Source organism: Mytilus galloprovincialis, chromosome 4 (genome assembly GCF_965363235.1).
Source record: "Mytilus galloprovincialis chromosome 4, xbMytGall1.hap1.1, whole genome shotgun sequence".
Classification (NCBI taxonomy): Eukaryota; Metazoa; Mollusca; class Bivalvia; order Mytilida; family Mytilidae; genus Mytilus; species Mytilus galloprovincialis.
Window position 1 is genome coordinate 74,713,005 of NC_134841.1, and position 13,451 is coordinate 74,726,455.

The following is a 13,451-nucleotide window of genomic DNA, read 5'->3' on the forward strand; positions in this document are numbered from 1 at the left end:
CCAACCGTTCAGGGTTCAACCTCTGCGGTCATATAAAGCTGCGCCCTGCGGAGCATCTGGTTTATTCTGTGAATACACTTTTATTGTAATAAGAGTTTGTATACAATCCCATTTCAATAAGATAAGAAGGAAGCTGTCATTTTGATACAAATTTGAATACATCTTAATTTAGTTTTAAATGAAATGAAATAATGTGTTTCTTTTTACTTTTTTCTTCAGATGAAGTTATTGCTATCAAAGAGGGAAGGAGCAAATCCTCTTTTCTTGAAGCTTGCATGTGAAGAACTAAGAGTTTTTGGAGTGTTTGAAAGGGTATGTTAAAATATAACTACTTTTAATTTAGAATTGTTGTGTGCATTTATTATTTATTGGAATTGAAGGAAATACTACATAGTTATGATTCTATCAAATTGTGTGCAAGATTGTATTTTAGAAAATCATCTTCTTGCAATTTTTGCAAAGATAAAAACATATAAAAAATTCTGAATTTACAGTACTTTTTTTGCCAGTTTGAATAAAGTACCAATTGGTTTACAGTATTGTAAATATGTATTTGTTGATCTGATAAGGACTGGCAAGAAACAGGGGTATTTTTGTTTGTGTATTTATGTCCAACAGTTTTTAAACTGCAAGCTTTCAGACTTTCTCATGTAAAAGAAGGGACATAGTTTATTTTTAAACTCTTTTAATAATTCATGACACGAAATCCTTGCATGAACTCAACAAAGAAAAGAAATAGAGCTTGTAATAATATTCTCCATCTCAAAGACTGTTTTGATGAAATTATTTGCTAAAAGTAATATATGAATTTTTAACGGAGTGCATTACAACTGTGATAAATGTACAAACTGAAAGACTAAAGATTTCATTAGAACACAATAACATAAGAAAAGTTATTTCAAGTATAAATGTTTCATCACGATAATGCTGGTTATCAAATATATTTAAAACTGTTTGAATTTGCTAACAGGTATATTTTTTTTACAGATTACCAATAAACTGAAATCCTTACCACATACCACTCCTACACTCTTACAAGAAGTACTCTCCAGAATAGAATCAGACTTAGGACTTGATCTGGTATCTACAGCATTCTCATTGTTAGTGTGTTCAAGAAATGGTAAGTTCTAAGAAAATTAGAAACCTTTGTTGTGTTCTAGAATGTTCAAAAGAACATTGATGTCAGTATTATATATAATGCATAAAGTTGAGTAGCAGGCTAGTCAAAAGTTGGATAAACAAAATGGTAATCACCTTATTTTGAAATATGAAACCAAATAAATACCCCTTATTACTGCTTCTGCAGAAAATCACAGATCTCTTCCTTGAATTTGGACATCACAAAGCTTAGTTTTAAGAAGAGATGAGTATTCTGTATTTTCACATTTTTTTTGATTTTCAGGCATACAAGTGGAAGAATTACATGACTTACTAAGTATTCATGATATCTTAACAAATGATAAACTCAAAATGGACGATATAAGAAACATTAAATTGACACCTGAACAGATGTTACCAGCTGCTGTGTTTGGGCACTTGAGGAGGTCCCTAGAGACATTCCTAAACCCAACTGATAGTTGGTAAGTCTTCTATATTTTCATAAAAGTGTAACAGTCAAGACGATGAATTTCTATCCTTTTTCCACTCATTTATTCTCAGTAAAACCAAAAGTCATGAAATGTCAGTTACTTTTGAAATGAATATTTGATCTTTTGAAAGAGTGATAAATGTAAATATTCTCAAAATGTTCCTTGTTTATAGGATCACAAAATTTAACTAATCACCACATTTTTTCTAGTGATGAACAAACAACCCTTCTCTAGCCATCTGTTGAGCATGAAAAGCTTACCTTTTTGGAGTGCTTCATTTAACCACCATGTTTTTGTGTGTGCAGGATTTCTGTAGTGTTTTGAAGGCTGTGTTGTTTACATTGCCCTTTTTTATGTGCTGTCTGTCCATTATTTAAACTTAATATGTGATTTCCTCCTTAATATATTCTTATTTTTTTGTAATAACAGGAACAGTAGACTAACACTGGCTCATAAAGACATAGAGGCTGCAGTGAGACAGAGGTACATGAAGGGTTCTTCAGACTTGGAAACTAAATACCATTCTTTACTGGCAGGTAAGTTCATGAAAATGTTTTAATTATCATATATTAACCCTCTTAGTTACCCAGTCATTAAATATCTGTGAAACAAACCTGATATTTTACATATATTCATGAATTATTATAAAGTGGGAAATTTTCATGAGGGTGTATTTTTGCTAACTTTCTGTTAAAAATGAAATAAGTAAATATTCCATCTTGTACATTTTATCTTGTAGGAGGATTACAATAAGGGACTAGAAACTTGAAAATTAGAAAATGGAACAAGAAACATGAAAATATAATCTCTAAAAAAGTTTTTTTTAACTCTTCTAACTTTTTGATAACTTTTTTAAACCTTTGAAGTTTTACGAGTAAACAGCTTTGTTGTTCAACACTACAGCTTTTGATTTGAATATGTTAAATGAAATAAGTCACCTAATTAAAGTAGCTAAAGGTAAAGGAACAGAAATATTTACAGAAAAAACAACATGAAACATAACACTTGTTCTGGAAGTTGAGAAGTGATGCATAGATGTTGATTTTTTATTTTTTATTTTGATAGGCTACTTTTTCCAACTTGCTGATCCAGGTAAAACCAATAGTTTCAGTGGAAATAATCCTAGAGCCTTTACAGAATTGCCATTCCATTTGGTGAGTGTGTATTTTATAGTGAATAAGTTTCAAAGAAACTAAAATTTTATACCTGCAGCAACAAAATTATGGGCTATATTGCATTAACCTTGTCTGTTTGATTTTCCATCCGTTCATCTTAATCTTGAGAGGCAATGATAGATGGGCAATGGACCTACCTAGGAGTCCCCAGTGGTTAAGCCACATTAATTTGTTAGCATTTCACATAAGTTGGACAGATACTATTAATTGTTTTCCTATCCTTTAATTCTCAATATGTTGAATATACTAAAAAAATATCTTCATACATTTCTAGATACTTTTGATCAGATTTTTATCGAGCTTTCGATTTAGTGGAAAAAGCGAGACTAAGCGATCCAACATTCCGTCGGCGTTGGAGGCGTCCACAAATATTCACTCTGTGGTTGAAGTTTTTTAAATTTTGATAACTTTCTTAAACTATACTGGATTTCTACCAAACTTAGACAGAAGCTTGTTTATGATCATAAGATAGTATCCAGAAGTAAATTTTTTTTAAATAAAATTCCATTTTTTTCGTATTTTACTTATAGATGGACTTTTTCTGCGGGGAAACATAAAATTCACTCTGTGGTTAAATTTTAAAAAATTTTAATGACTTTCTTATACTATTTTTAATTTGTACCAAAGTTGGACAGAAGCTTGTTTATGATCATAAGATAGTATCCAGAAATAAATTTTGTAAAAATATAAATCCCTTTTTTCCGTATATTACTTTTAAATGGACTTAGTTTTTCTGTCAGGAAACAACACATTCACTCTGTGGTTAAATTTTTAAAATTTTGATGACTTTCTTATACTATTTTTAATTTGTACCAAACTTGGACAGAAGCTTGTGTATGATCAAAAGTTAGTATCTAGAAGGAAATTTTGTTGATATTTTGTACCTGTGTATCTGTATTTTACTTATAAATAGACTTAGTTTTTCTTCCAGTTAACCTTACATACAGTCTGCAGTTAAATTTTTTTAAACCTTTTTTAGATTCATAAACTATCCTTGATTTTTACTAAACTTGGACATAAGCTTCTTACAATCAAAAGATAGTATCAAGAGGAATATTTTTATTGATTTGTTTCCTCATTTTTGTTGAGCCTGCCATTTACATCAAAGTTAGGCGAGACACTGGGTTCTGCAGAACCCTTACAATTTTGTTTTCATTTTTGGTCAGCAGCTTGACCATGATTAGTTGTCAAATATGAGCAGAATTGCTAGTTACTTACTTTCTGTTTGCCATTAGTTTTAATTACGATTGTTGGCGCAGACTTAGAGCAACAACAAATGCATTCTTGTTTAATCCTGATCTGTTATTTAAAATCAAGATTTGCTGCTCATTCAAAAACTAAGATAACAATAAATTTTCTTTACACATTAAAAGAAAACCTGTTTCAAAAAATGAGATCATTCTCTCGTTTTAGTCTGCCACAAGTCAAGAGAAATGAAAATTAGTATAACATTGGTCTAATATTATGATATATAAAAGGTTCTGTGTAACAGTATTTTGCTGAACTTGTAATAAAATGCTTCTTATATTATAGGTTTATTGTGGTGAATTTAAAGAGCTACAACGTTTACTTTGTAATTTGAATTTTATACATGCCAAATGTCAGCTAGGATTGGCCACACAGTTAATGGACGACTATCAAGATAAAGGTATAGAAATATACATGACCTGCTTGTATCCCTTCAAAAACTAATTATTCATTTATGAAGAAGAGAATATTTTTTACATTAAATCTGATCATAAAAGTAAACAAAGAAAACAGACATAAATAGGTCTCTAAACACAATAGTTCAAATGGGATTCTTTAACCAATCCTTTATCACCTAACTAAAAAATATCTAGTGTGAATTAGTGAATAGTGATTATGATAGAGACTAATTATCCATGTAGGTTATGAGGCTAATTTACATTTGAACAGTTGATATCTTACTGTCCTGCATTAATTGTATTGATTGACACAAGTGAGTTATCCCAATTGAAAATTTTCACTCTATCACAGAGCAATTTTGCTATTATTTACAAATATACTGTGGATTCGTAATAATTCTTTGTGGACTACCAATTTTATGAAATTTCATGGGAATAAGTGATCAAATTTAAACTGCTTTTGGCCTTATACTATAGACAGACTTGGGCAAAGACATGAGATATAATCTCCACAAAAATAGATGAATCTACATTAAGCATCTTTCTGTGATTTGAGTTGATGGTTCAATGATATATACCTCAAACTTTTTATTCATTTTGATATCCAAATCTATCTTTTATTAAGTAACATATTTTGATTGTTTTCAGCACTGACAAACAAAACATCAGAGAGAGAACAGAATAAAGTGATGAATGTGGAGGAAGTCAAACAATACAAAATGTTTGTATCCAGACAGATACATGTATTAAATGGGTAAGTAGATTATGTACCTCAGGGCCATACCATTATGAGACGGTTGGAAGGGTTGTTTATTGTGGACATAAGACCTCAGTCATTTTGGTCATTTGGTCATTTCAGAATTATGGACGTTACCTATTTGATGCATGCAAAATTGTTCTAAGATAGTATGTTGTTTTGAAGCAGTGAATTTGAAAGCCTAAGTTCCACTTTTCCACTGTTTTCCATTCAAACAATATTCACCCGTTTCAATCTTTTTTTTAAAAACAGTTTTTCAGGAACCAATGACCAGATTGAAACAAAACCTTACTAAGACCATCAGATGAAAGTACTTGATTTTAATATGCACACTCAAGTAAAGATGTTAGTTAAGTTAATTTATTATTTGTAATAGGTCTTCTTTTTTATATTCTTATATGAGTTAATGCTTGTTTCTATATTTCAGATATCCTGCATTGACTTGGCAGCAAGCTATCAATGAACCAGACACATCTAGAGTTCACAAGGATGCTATTGATAGTGGAGAGGTGACTAAGGGTCAAGGATACATGGCATGGAATAACAAACCAAATACCACAGACCCATGTTATATGACCATCAGTAATCTGCCTCAGGTAATGCTAAACTGGGCTTTGAACTTTAAAGTTTAATTTCCTAAATCATTTTGGAGGTTGACAGGTTTTTGCCTGTTATGTATCTTGAGTATTGTTGTAATACAATTTTTACTTTTTGGGGGTGGGGAGGGGGGGGGGGACATTGGTATATCTTTTGTCTAGAAAGTTATCACACAATTATTAACTGCTAAAAAGAACCAAATGCAAGGTCTACCACATGTATTTATTATCACATTAAATCAGAGCTTTCAGATATTTTACATGACACATGTTTTGAGTTATCATTTTATTATCTCTTTTCACCATCTAGTAAGATATAAGCCCTGTACAGGGGATTATAAGTTATATATAAATTTGTGATATCTGCCGTTTAGATTTTCTAATTTACACATTATTTTTTACAGCCAGTGACTTGTGTAGCTGTATCCAAAGATAGCAAATACTTTGCTTGTGGTGGAATGGACTGTATGGTTAGACTGTATGATTTCAATACTGGAAAGGTAAATAACCTTTTTTTTAAATGAATAAAAAGAGCTGTGAGGTATATATCATCGAGAAAGTAACAAAATAATTCACTAAAAAAAATACAACAGAAGACATCTTTATTGGAAACACATGGTCTTGAACAATATAGGTATTAAAGTCTTTTTACAATATGCCAAGCTTAAAATTGTCCTATCTCTAGAACAGTACCAATTTTTGGGACTAGCTCTATGAGGTCAATTGGTGGAAGGCTAAATTTTTGGTAAGAATCGTGGAAAAATCAAAGTGACGATTATGTTCAGTGTCCAAAATCAATCCACTGGAGATTTTTGGTAAGTTTGAGCTCAAGAAAAAATGTATTTTATCCTATTTAAAATGCAGTACTCTTTAATTTAACTTTTAAGATTCTGTTTGCAAAATAAAGCCATGTTAACTTGTATATGATCAGGTTAGCCATAATACAAAATCTAAATTGCTTTCCCCATAATGTGCCACAATTCTGCTTATACATTTATGATTTGTTTAGGGCATCCTATTATTTTGAATTGATTCATTGTTTTGGAAGACTTTTTGTTGCTTTCCAATCTCTTCATACATTTATATGCTTCTCTAGGAAAAACATACATTTACAAGAACAGGTATACATTAATTTAACCTTTACTTTACTTACTTTATTGTTTTTTTAGGAGCTCAATACATTCAGAGGTCATGCTAATGCTATCACCAGTGTATGTTTTGTTGGACAGTCCATGTTATGTAGTGCTGGATTAGACAATCTATTTACTATTCTCTTTTTATTGTTTTTTAGGAGCTCCATACATTTAGAGGTCATGCTAATGCTATCTATCACCAGTGTATGTTTTGTTGGTCAGTCCATGTTATGTAGTGCTGGATTAGACAATCTATTTACTATTCTTTATTTATTGTTTTTTAGGGCCTCCATACATTTTGAGGTCATGCTAATGCTATCACCAGTGTATGTTTTGTTGGACAGTCCATGTTATGTAGTGCTGGATTAGACAATCTATTTACTATTCTCTATTTATTGTTTATTAGGAGCTCCATACATTTAGAGGTCATGCTAATGCTATCACCAGTGAATGTTTTGTTGGACAGTCCATGTTATGTTGTGCTGGATTAGACAATCTATTTACTATTCTCTATTTATTGTTTTTTAGGGCCTCCATACATTTTGAGGTCATGCTAATGCTATCACCAGTGTATGTTTTTTGGACAGTCTATGCTATGTAGTGCTGGATTAGACAATTTATTTACTATTCTCTATTTGTTGTTTTTTAGGAGCTCCATACATTTAGAGGTCATGCTAATGCTATCACCAGTGAATGTTTTGTTGGACAGTCCATGTTATGTTGTGCTGGATTAGACAATCTATTTACTATTCTCTATTTATTGTTTTTTAGGGCCTCCATACATTTTGAGGTCATGCTAATGCTATCACCAGTGTATGTTTTTTGGACAGTCTATGCTATGTAGTGCTGGATTAGACAATTTATTTACTATTCTCTATTTGTTGTTTTTTAGGAGCTCCATACATTTAGAGGTCATGCTAATGCTATCACCAGTGTATGTTTTGTTGGACAGTCCATGTTATGTAGTGCTGGATTAGACAATGCTGTCAGTGTTTGGCATATAGACCAAGGTCACAGGTATATACAAATATCATCTTGATTTTAAGATAGTTTTGATTATTTGAAGATTGTTTCAAATACAATGTCCAATATCTTTTGGACTTCATATCTACAATCTTAAATTTAATAATTAGGAAATCAATTACATGTTAACAAATTACATTTCATGGTCTCAAAAATATCCGTGAATTATCGGGACTGAAATAATGAGATTCCCATACAGCAACATCCTTTTTAAATTTGACCATTCTACTGTATAGTTTATCCTCTTGAATCTATGAATCTGTTGTCCAAAATTTTCAGGCAGTTCTTAAAGTAATAATGTTTGCTATGCATATGATATCCATGTCATTTAAATTATCATAGAATCAATCATGTCCTAAAGACATTAACATATTTCTTATTTAAAAATGATTTTCTGCATGCGGTCTCTACCCTTGCAAAGTTGAAGATATTTAGCGATATATATTTTGATTTGTATAAAATTATGTTAAATAAAGAGGGAAAATGTTGTTGAATTTAGACTTCTAGAAATGTGTTTTTTTTTGTAGGATACATGTTTTGAGTCAGCACAATAAAAGAGTACAATCAGTTGCCTCAGACAAGGCTGGAAAATTCATTGCATCAGCTTCATGGGATTGTACTGTCAAAATATGGAACGCTGTTAAAGGGGACAGATCTTGTGAATTGTTGGTTGGAAGGTAAGAAAAAATTTAAATCTTGTACTCTTCATAAATAATTGATAAAGATTTATGATAGGTTAATGGGAATATAAAGAAAGAGAGACGAAAAATACCATTATATCATAAGTGGTAAATAAACTGACAAAGCCATGGCAAAAAATGAAAAAAAAAGACAAACAGACAAATAACAGTACATGAAACACAACATAGAAAACTAAAGATGAGCAACATGAACCCCAGGCAACCAAAAAAACTGGTAGTGATCTCAAGTGATGTATAAAAACATTTGTGAAAATTTAGATAGAAATGGTAAAACAAGAAAAAAGTATTCACAAAAATAAGTTGGTTAACAATGTAACATTTCAAATTTGAATTTCTACCATGCTGAATATACGTTGATTCTTGTGTCAATTTCAGCCAAGTGAACTGTGTTGACTTCCACCCAGAAGGTCAGCTGATCGTTACAGGAAGTTGGGATGCAACAATAAAGATCTGGGATATATTCCACAGAAAGAGAAAAGCAGTATGTATTGTTTTGGATATTTAAGGATGTGTTTCCATGTTTACAGGAATCTTGTATAAAGATAAACCAGATGTTCAATTGAAACATAGTTAAAACATTGTGGGGTACTTTAGATAATTTGAAGACTTTTACATTTAGGGTCCCTGTAAGGTTTAGGGTTCAGTTATGGTTAAGGTAAGGTAAGGTTTTGTTGTAGGTCAGAGTAGGTTAAGGGTTATAGGTATGGTATCAGTCCAAATTAAGCAAGGGCAAGTTTGATATAGCTATATATTGGTTGGAATTCCTGAGGTAATATAAGACTTTTTTTGGTTTGAGTTTATGTTTGAGAGAATAAAGGCATCTGCAAAATGTGCCTTTTCTCCCATTTTCTTCTCAAATGCAAGAATTTGTATTTAGGCTATATTTTGACAGTGCCTACTCAGTATTTTGTGGATAGGGGGTATAATTGTGCATAATGGTAGAAATACAGGTGAGCACAGTGATTAAAATATGTCTGACGATTTTATGCCACAATGTAAAAAAAATGGACTGATTACAAGGAAAATGGTGCTATTCCAATCATGATAAGACAATAACATACTTTCAACTCTTATTTATCTATAATTCTGACCTTTAATCACATATTAGACTCAGTCTAAGGATTATTTAGATAAATTATAGTACTCAATCATGGTTACTCAAATCCATTAAACTATTGAATAGTTTGTGACCTAATGTGAATCAACTGTACAATACACTAATGAAAATAGTAATCTTTATGAACTTTTTTGTAGGACAACTTAAACCTTCATAGAACTATAAAAAGTCTGTACTTGTTCAAAATTAAATATTAGATACTAGTCCTTTACATTTTCTTCCTTCAGGTATTGCGTGGACACAAGACATCAGTCAGGGATGTAGCTTATTCTCCATCAGGACGTCACATTGCCTCAGCCTCCTTAGATGGTGATGTTAAACTATGGTCAGCCTTCAACGGAACACAGGTAAACAATAATTTACATTTGTGTTCAAGTATAAATGGATGGATTTGAAGCCATTTGGAAGGTCAAATTGACCTTAAATCAAATATATTTCAAAATATCTCAAAGTTGCAGAAAGTGACAGGAAGGCATGGTGTCCATCTTTTAATTTCCTGCGATAGATGAGTTATCAATTGAGCAATCTCCAAATGTAAAAAATTTCTAGTCCAGAATACGCATGAAAAATCTGCTACTGCAAAAAAACAGCCAATATTTAATTTGGCTTGAACCAGTGGATCCACAAAAACAACAAAAAATGTCTTAATCTGGAAATGTTATCTGGTATGAAGCTTTTACTCTGTGTAAAAAAGATGCTTTACTTTCCCAATGCTATATCTCATGGCCTCCTGAAATTTTATGTACTCTCTTTATGAAATATTGTTTGACTTTCTCCAGGTTGGTAATATCCAGGGTCACTCGTTACCTATCAACAAACTGACTTTCTCTCCATCTGGTAAAGAATTGATTACAGTTAGTGATGACCATAAAGTCAAGGTAAGGATATGTGTATTTTATTAATTTATATAAATAAGGGTTAAATGTCTATGGAGACAGCAATCCAACAATAAGTGTTAACCTAGACCTAATATTATGAGTAAACAAATGTTATTTTTGTAGCAACTTTGAAGTGAGAAAAGTGTTTACAGAAATTGTTCTATATTAGATTATTAAAGTCCCATTTGTAAGCTTCAGTTTGATATGTTTCTATCTGAACTTTTTAAAGGGGTATTTTATTTGATAGTGTGGATGGGGGAAAATTGTATTATGTTATTAATTGAACTAGTTGTTGTGTCATATTCTGCAAACAATCCAAAATGAATTTTGGTATTTGGTCTAATGGAGTAATGCATTCACTTTATTTGGTGGTTCATCAATGCATAAAAAAACCATAAGAAGTAGCATTCTGCTAATGATTATGAACATACAGTGGGTATATTTCAGAAACCTATGTTGATGTTGATGTTGGCCCATATTTAGATGCATTCTTTAGAATTTACTCTAACAGGAAAAAAACAATAATATGTGATATTTTTTATTTAAAGGTATGGTCTGGTAACCTTGGTAAACCAGTACAATGTATTGGTCAAGAGGAACATGGAGCAGCCATGTCAGTAGCACTACACCCAGATTGTGATGTTGTATTTGTTGGATATCACAGTGGAAATATCAGAGCTTTTGATGTTATGACAGGTAAAATTGAAATCTTATTTTAAGGGTGAGGGACAAGTTACAAAAGCAACAGAGAATATGTCCACTATCATTTCTCAGCAATGTTTATGCTAATATAAAGCCAAAATAAATCAAACAGCAACGTATTAATCAAAATCAGACTATTTTCTATAATCACCTGGTGGGGGAAAATTAAGGTTGTCATGAAGTAAATAAAATATTGTCACCCTTGGTTGGTGAATTAACAAGGATGTCAAAAGCAACCTTACAAATGTCATCAATATGTGATACCAGTCAGAAGAATTTCACTTTTTATACGACCGAAAAAATTTTAATTTTTTGGTCGTATATTGCTATCACGCGTCGTCGTCGTCGTCGTCCGAATACTTTTAGTTTTCGCACTCTAACTTTAGTAAAAGTGAATAGAAATCAATGAAATTTTAACACAAGGTTTATGACCACAAAAGGAAGGTTGGGATTGATTTTGGGAAGTTTGGTCCCAACATTTTAGGAATTAGGGGCCAAAAAGGGCCCAAATAAGCATTTTCTTGGTTTTCGCACTATAACTTTAGTTTAAGTGAATAGAAATCTATGAAATTTTGACACAAGGTTTATGAACACAAAAGGACGGTTGGGATTGATTTTGGGAGTTTTGGTTCCAACAGTTAAGGAATTAAGGGCCAAAAAAGGGCCCAAATAAGCATTATTCTTGGTTTTTGCACCATAACTTTAGTATAAGTAAATAGAAATCTATGAAATTTAAACACAAGGTTTATGACCATAAAAGAAAGGTTGGGTTTGATTTTGGGTGTTTTTGTCCCAACAGTTTGGGAATAAGGGGCCCAAAGGGTCCAAAATTGAACTTTGTGTGATTTCATCAAAAATTGAATAATTGGGGTTCTTTGATATGCCGAATCTAACTATGTATGTAGATTCTTAATTTTTGGTCCCGTTTTCAAATTGGTCTACATTAAGGTCCAAAGGGTCCAAAATTAATCTTAGTTGGATTTTAACAAAAATCGAATCCTTGGGTTCTTTGATATGCTGAATTTAAAAATGTACTTAGATTTTTAATTATTGGCCTAGTTTTCAAGTTGGTCCAAATGGGGGTCCAAAATTAAACTTTGTTTGATTTCATCAAAAATTGAATAAATGGGTTCTTTGATATGCCAAATCTAACTGTGTATGTAGATTCTTAATTTTTGGTCCAGTTTTCAAATTGGTCTACATTAAGGTCTAAAGGGTCCAAAATTAAACTAAGTTTTGATTTTAACAAAAATTAAATTCTTGGGCTTATTTGATATGCTTTATCTAAACATGTACTTTGATTTTTGATAATGGGCCCAGTTTTCAAGTTGGTCCAAATCAGGATTCCATATCAAGTATTGTGCAATAGCAAGAAATTTTCAATTGCACAGTATTGCACAATAGCAAGAAATATCTAATTGCACAATATTGTGCAATATCAATTAATTTTCAATTGGAGTTATCTTTCTTTGTATAGAATAGTAGTTGATAATATATGTTGGAAATTTGCCAGACATGACTATGATGTCATTTTCTATTTTTATTTGCCAATAACTTTATGTAAATAACTTCATTGGAAATTTGCCAATATAAAATGTTGCTGATGAAGCTTTTTTTTTCCTTATCTTATCTAAAATGTTTTTAGATAATGTATGTTGGACATTTGCCAGACATGACTATGATGTCATTTTCTATTTTTATTTGCCAATAACTTTATTATTATAACTTCATTGGTGGTTTAAATTTTTCTCATTTCAGATTTCATAAATAAAAAGAAAATTTCTTAAAACATTTTTTTGAGAGGATTAATATTCAACAGCATAGTGAATTGCTCAAAGGCAAAAAAAAATTTTTAAGTTCATTAGACCACATTCATTCTGTGTCAGAAACCTATGCTGTGTCAACTATCTAATTTTAGATTTAAATAAGTTTGAAGAAGAAATCTTTAATTGATTTGTAAAATCTTGACATTTGTTTTGTGTAAAAAACCCATGTAATGTCAAAAATTTGATCACAATCCAAATTCAGAGCTGTATCACGCTTGAATGTTTTGTCCATACTTGCCCCAACTGTTCAGGGTTCGACCTCTGCGGTCGTATAAAGCTGCGCCCTGCGGAGCACCTGGTTTAAGTTG

General features: G+C 31.4%; 1 protein-coding gene across 2 annotated transcripts in view; it reads left to right on the forward strand.

Annotated features, from left to right (window-relative positions):
- The window catches only part of LOC143072945 (telomerase protein component 1-like), a 65,074-nt gene that overhangs the window by 27,818 nt on the left and 23,805 nt on the right, over positions 1 to 13,451 (forward strand). For both annotated transcript variants that reach the window (XM_076248118.1, XM_076248119.1), the window contains exons 27-41: positions 220 to 312; positions 988 to 1,120; positions 1,403 to 1,580; positions 2,019 to 2,125; positions 2,655 to 2,743; positions 4,298 to 4,412; positions 5,059 to 5,164; positions 5,595 to 5,763; positions 6,168 to 6,263; positions 7,789 to 7,913; positions 8,447 to 8,596; positions 8,996 to 9,101; positions 9,965 to 10,084; positions 10,517 to 10,615; positions 11,164 to 11,311. In XM_076248118.1, the coding sequence (XP_076104233.1) occupies positions 220 to 312; positions 988 to 1,120; positions 1,403 to 1,580; positions 2,019 to 2,125; positions 2,655 to 2,743; positions 4,298 to 4,412; positions 5,059 to 5,164; positions 5,595 to 5,763; positions 6,168 to 6,263; positions 7,789 to 7,913; positions 8,447 to 8,596; positions 8,996 to 9,101; positions 9,965 to 10,084; positions 10,517 to 10,615; positions 11,164 to 11,311 (1,834 nt within the window). The remainder of the gene's footprint in view (positions 1 to 219; positions 313 to 987; positions 1,121 to 1,402; positions 1,581 to 2,018; positions 2,126 to 2,654; positions 2,744 to 4,297; positions 4,413 to 5,058; positions 5,165 to 5,594; positions 5,764 to 6,167; positions 6,264 to 7,788; positions 7,914 to 8,446; positions 8,597 to 8,995; positions 9,102 to 9,964; positions 10,085 to 10,516; positions 10,616 to 11,163; positions 11,312 to 13,451) is intronic.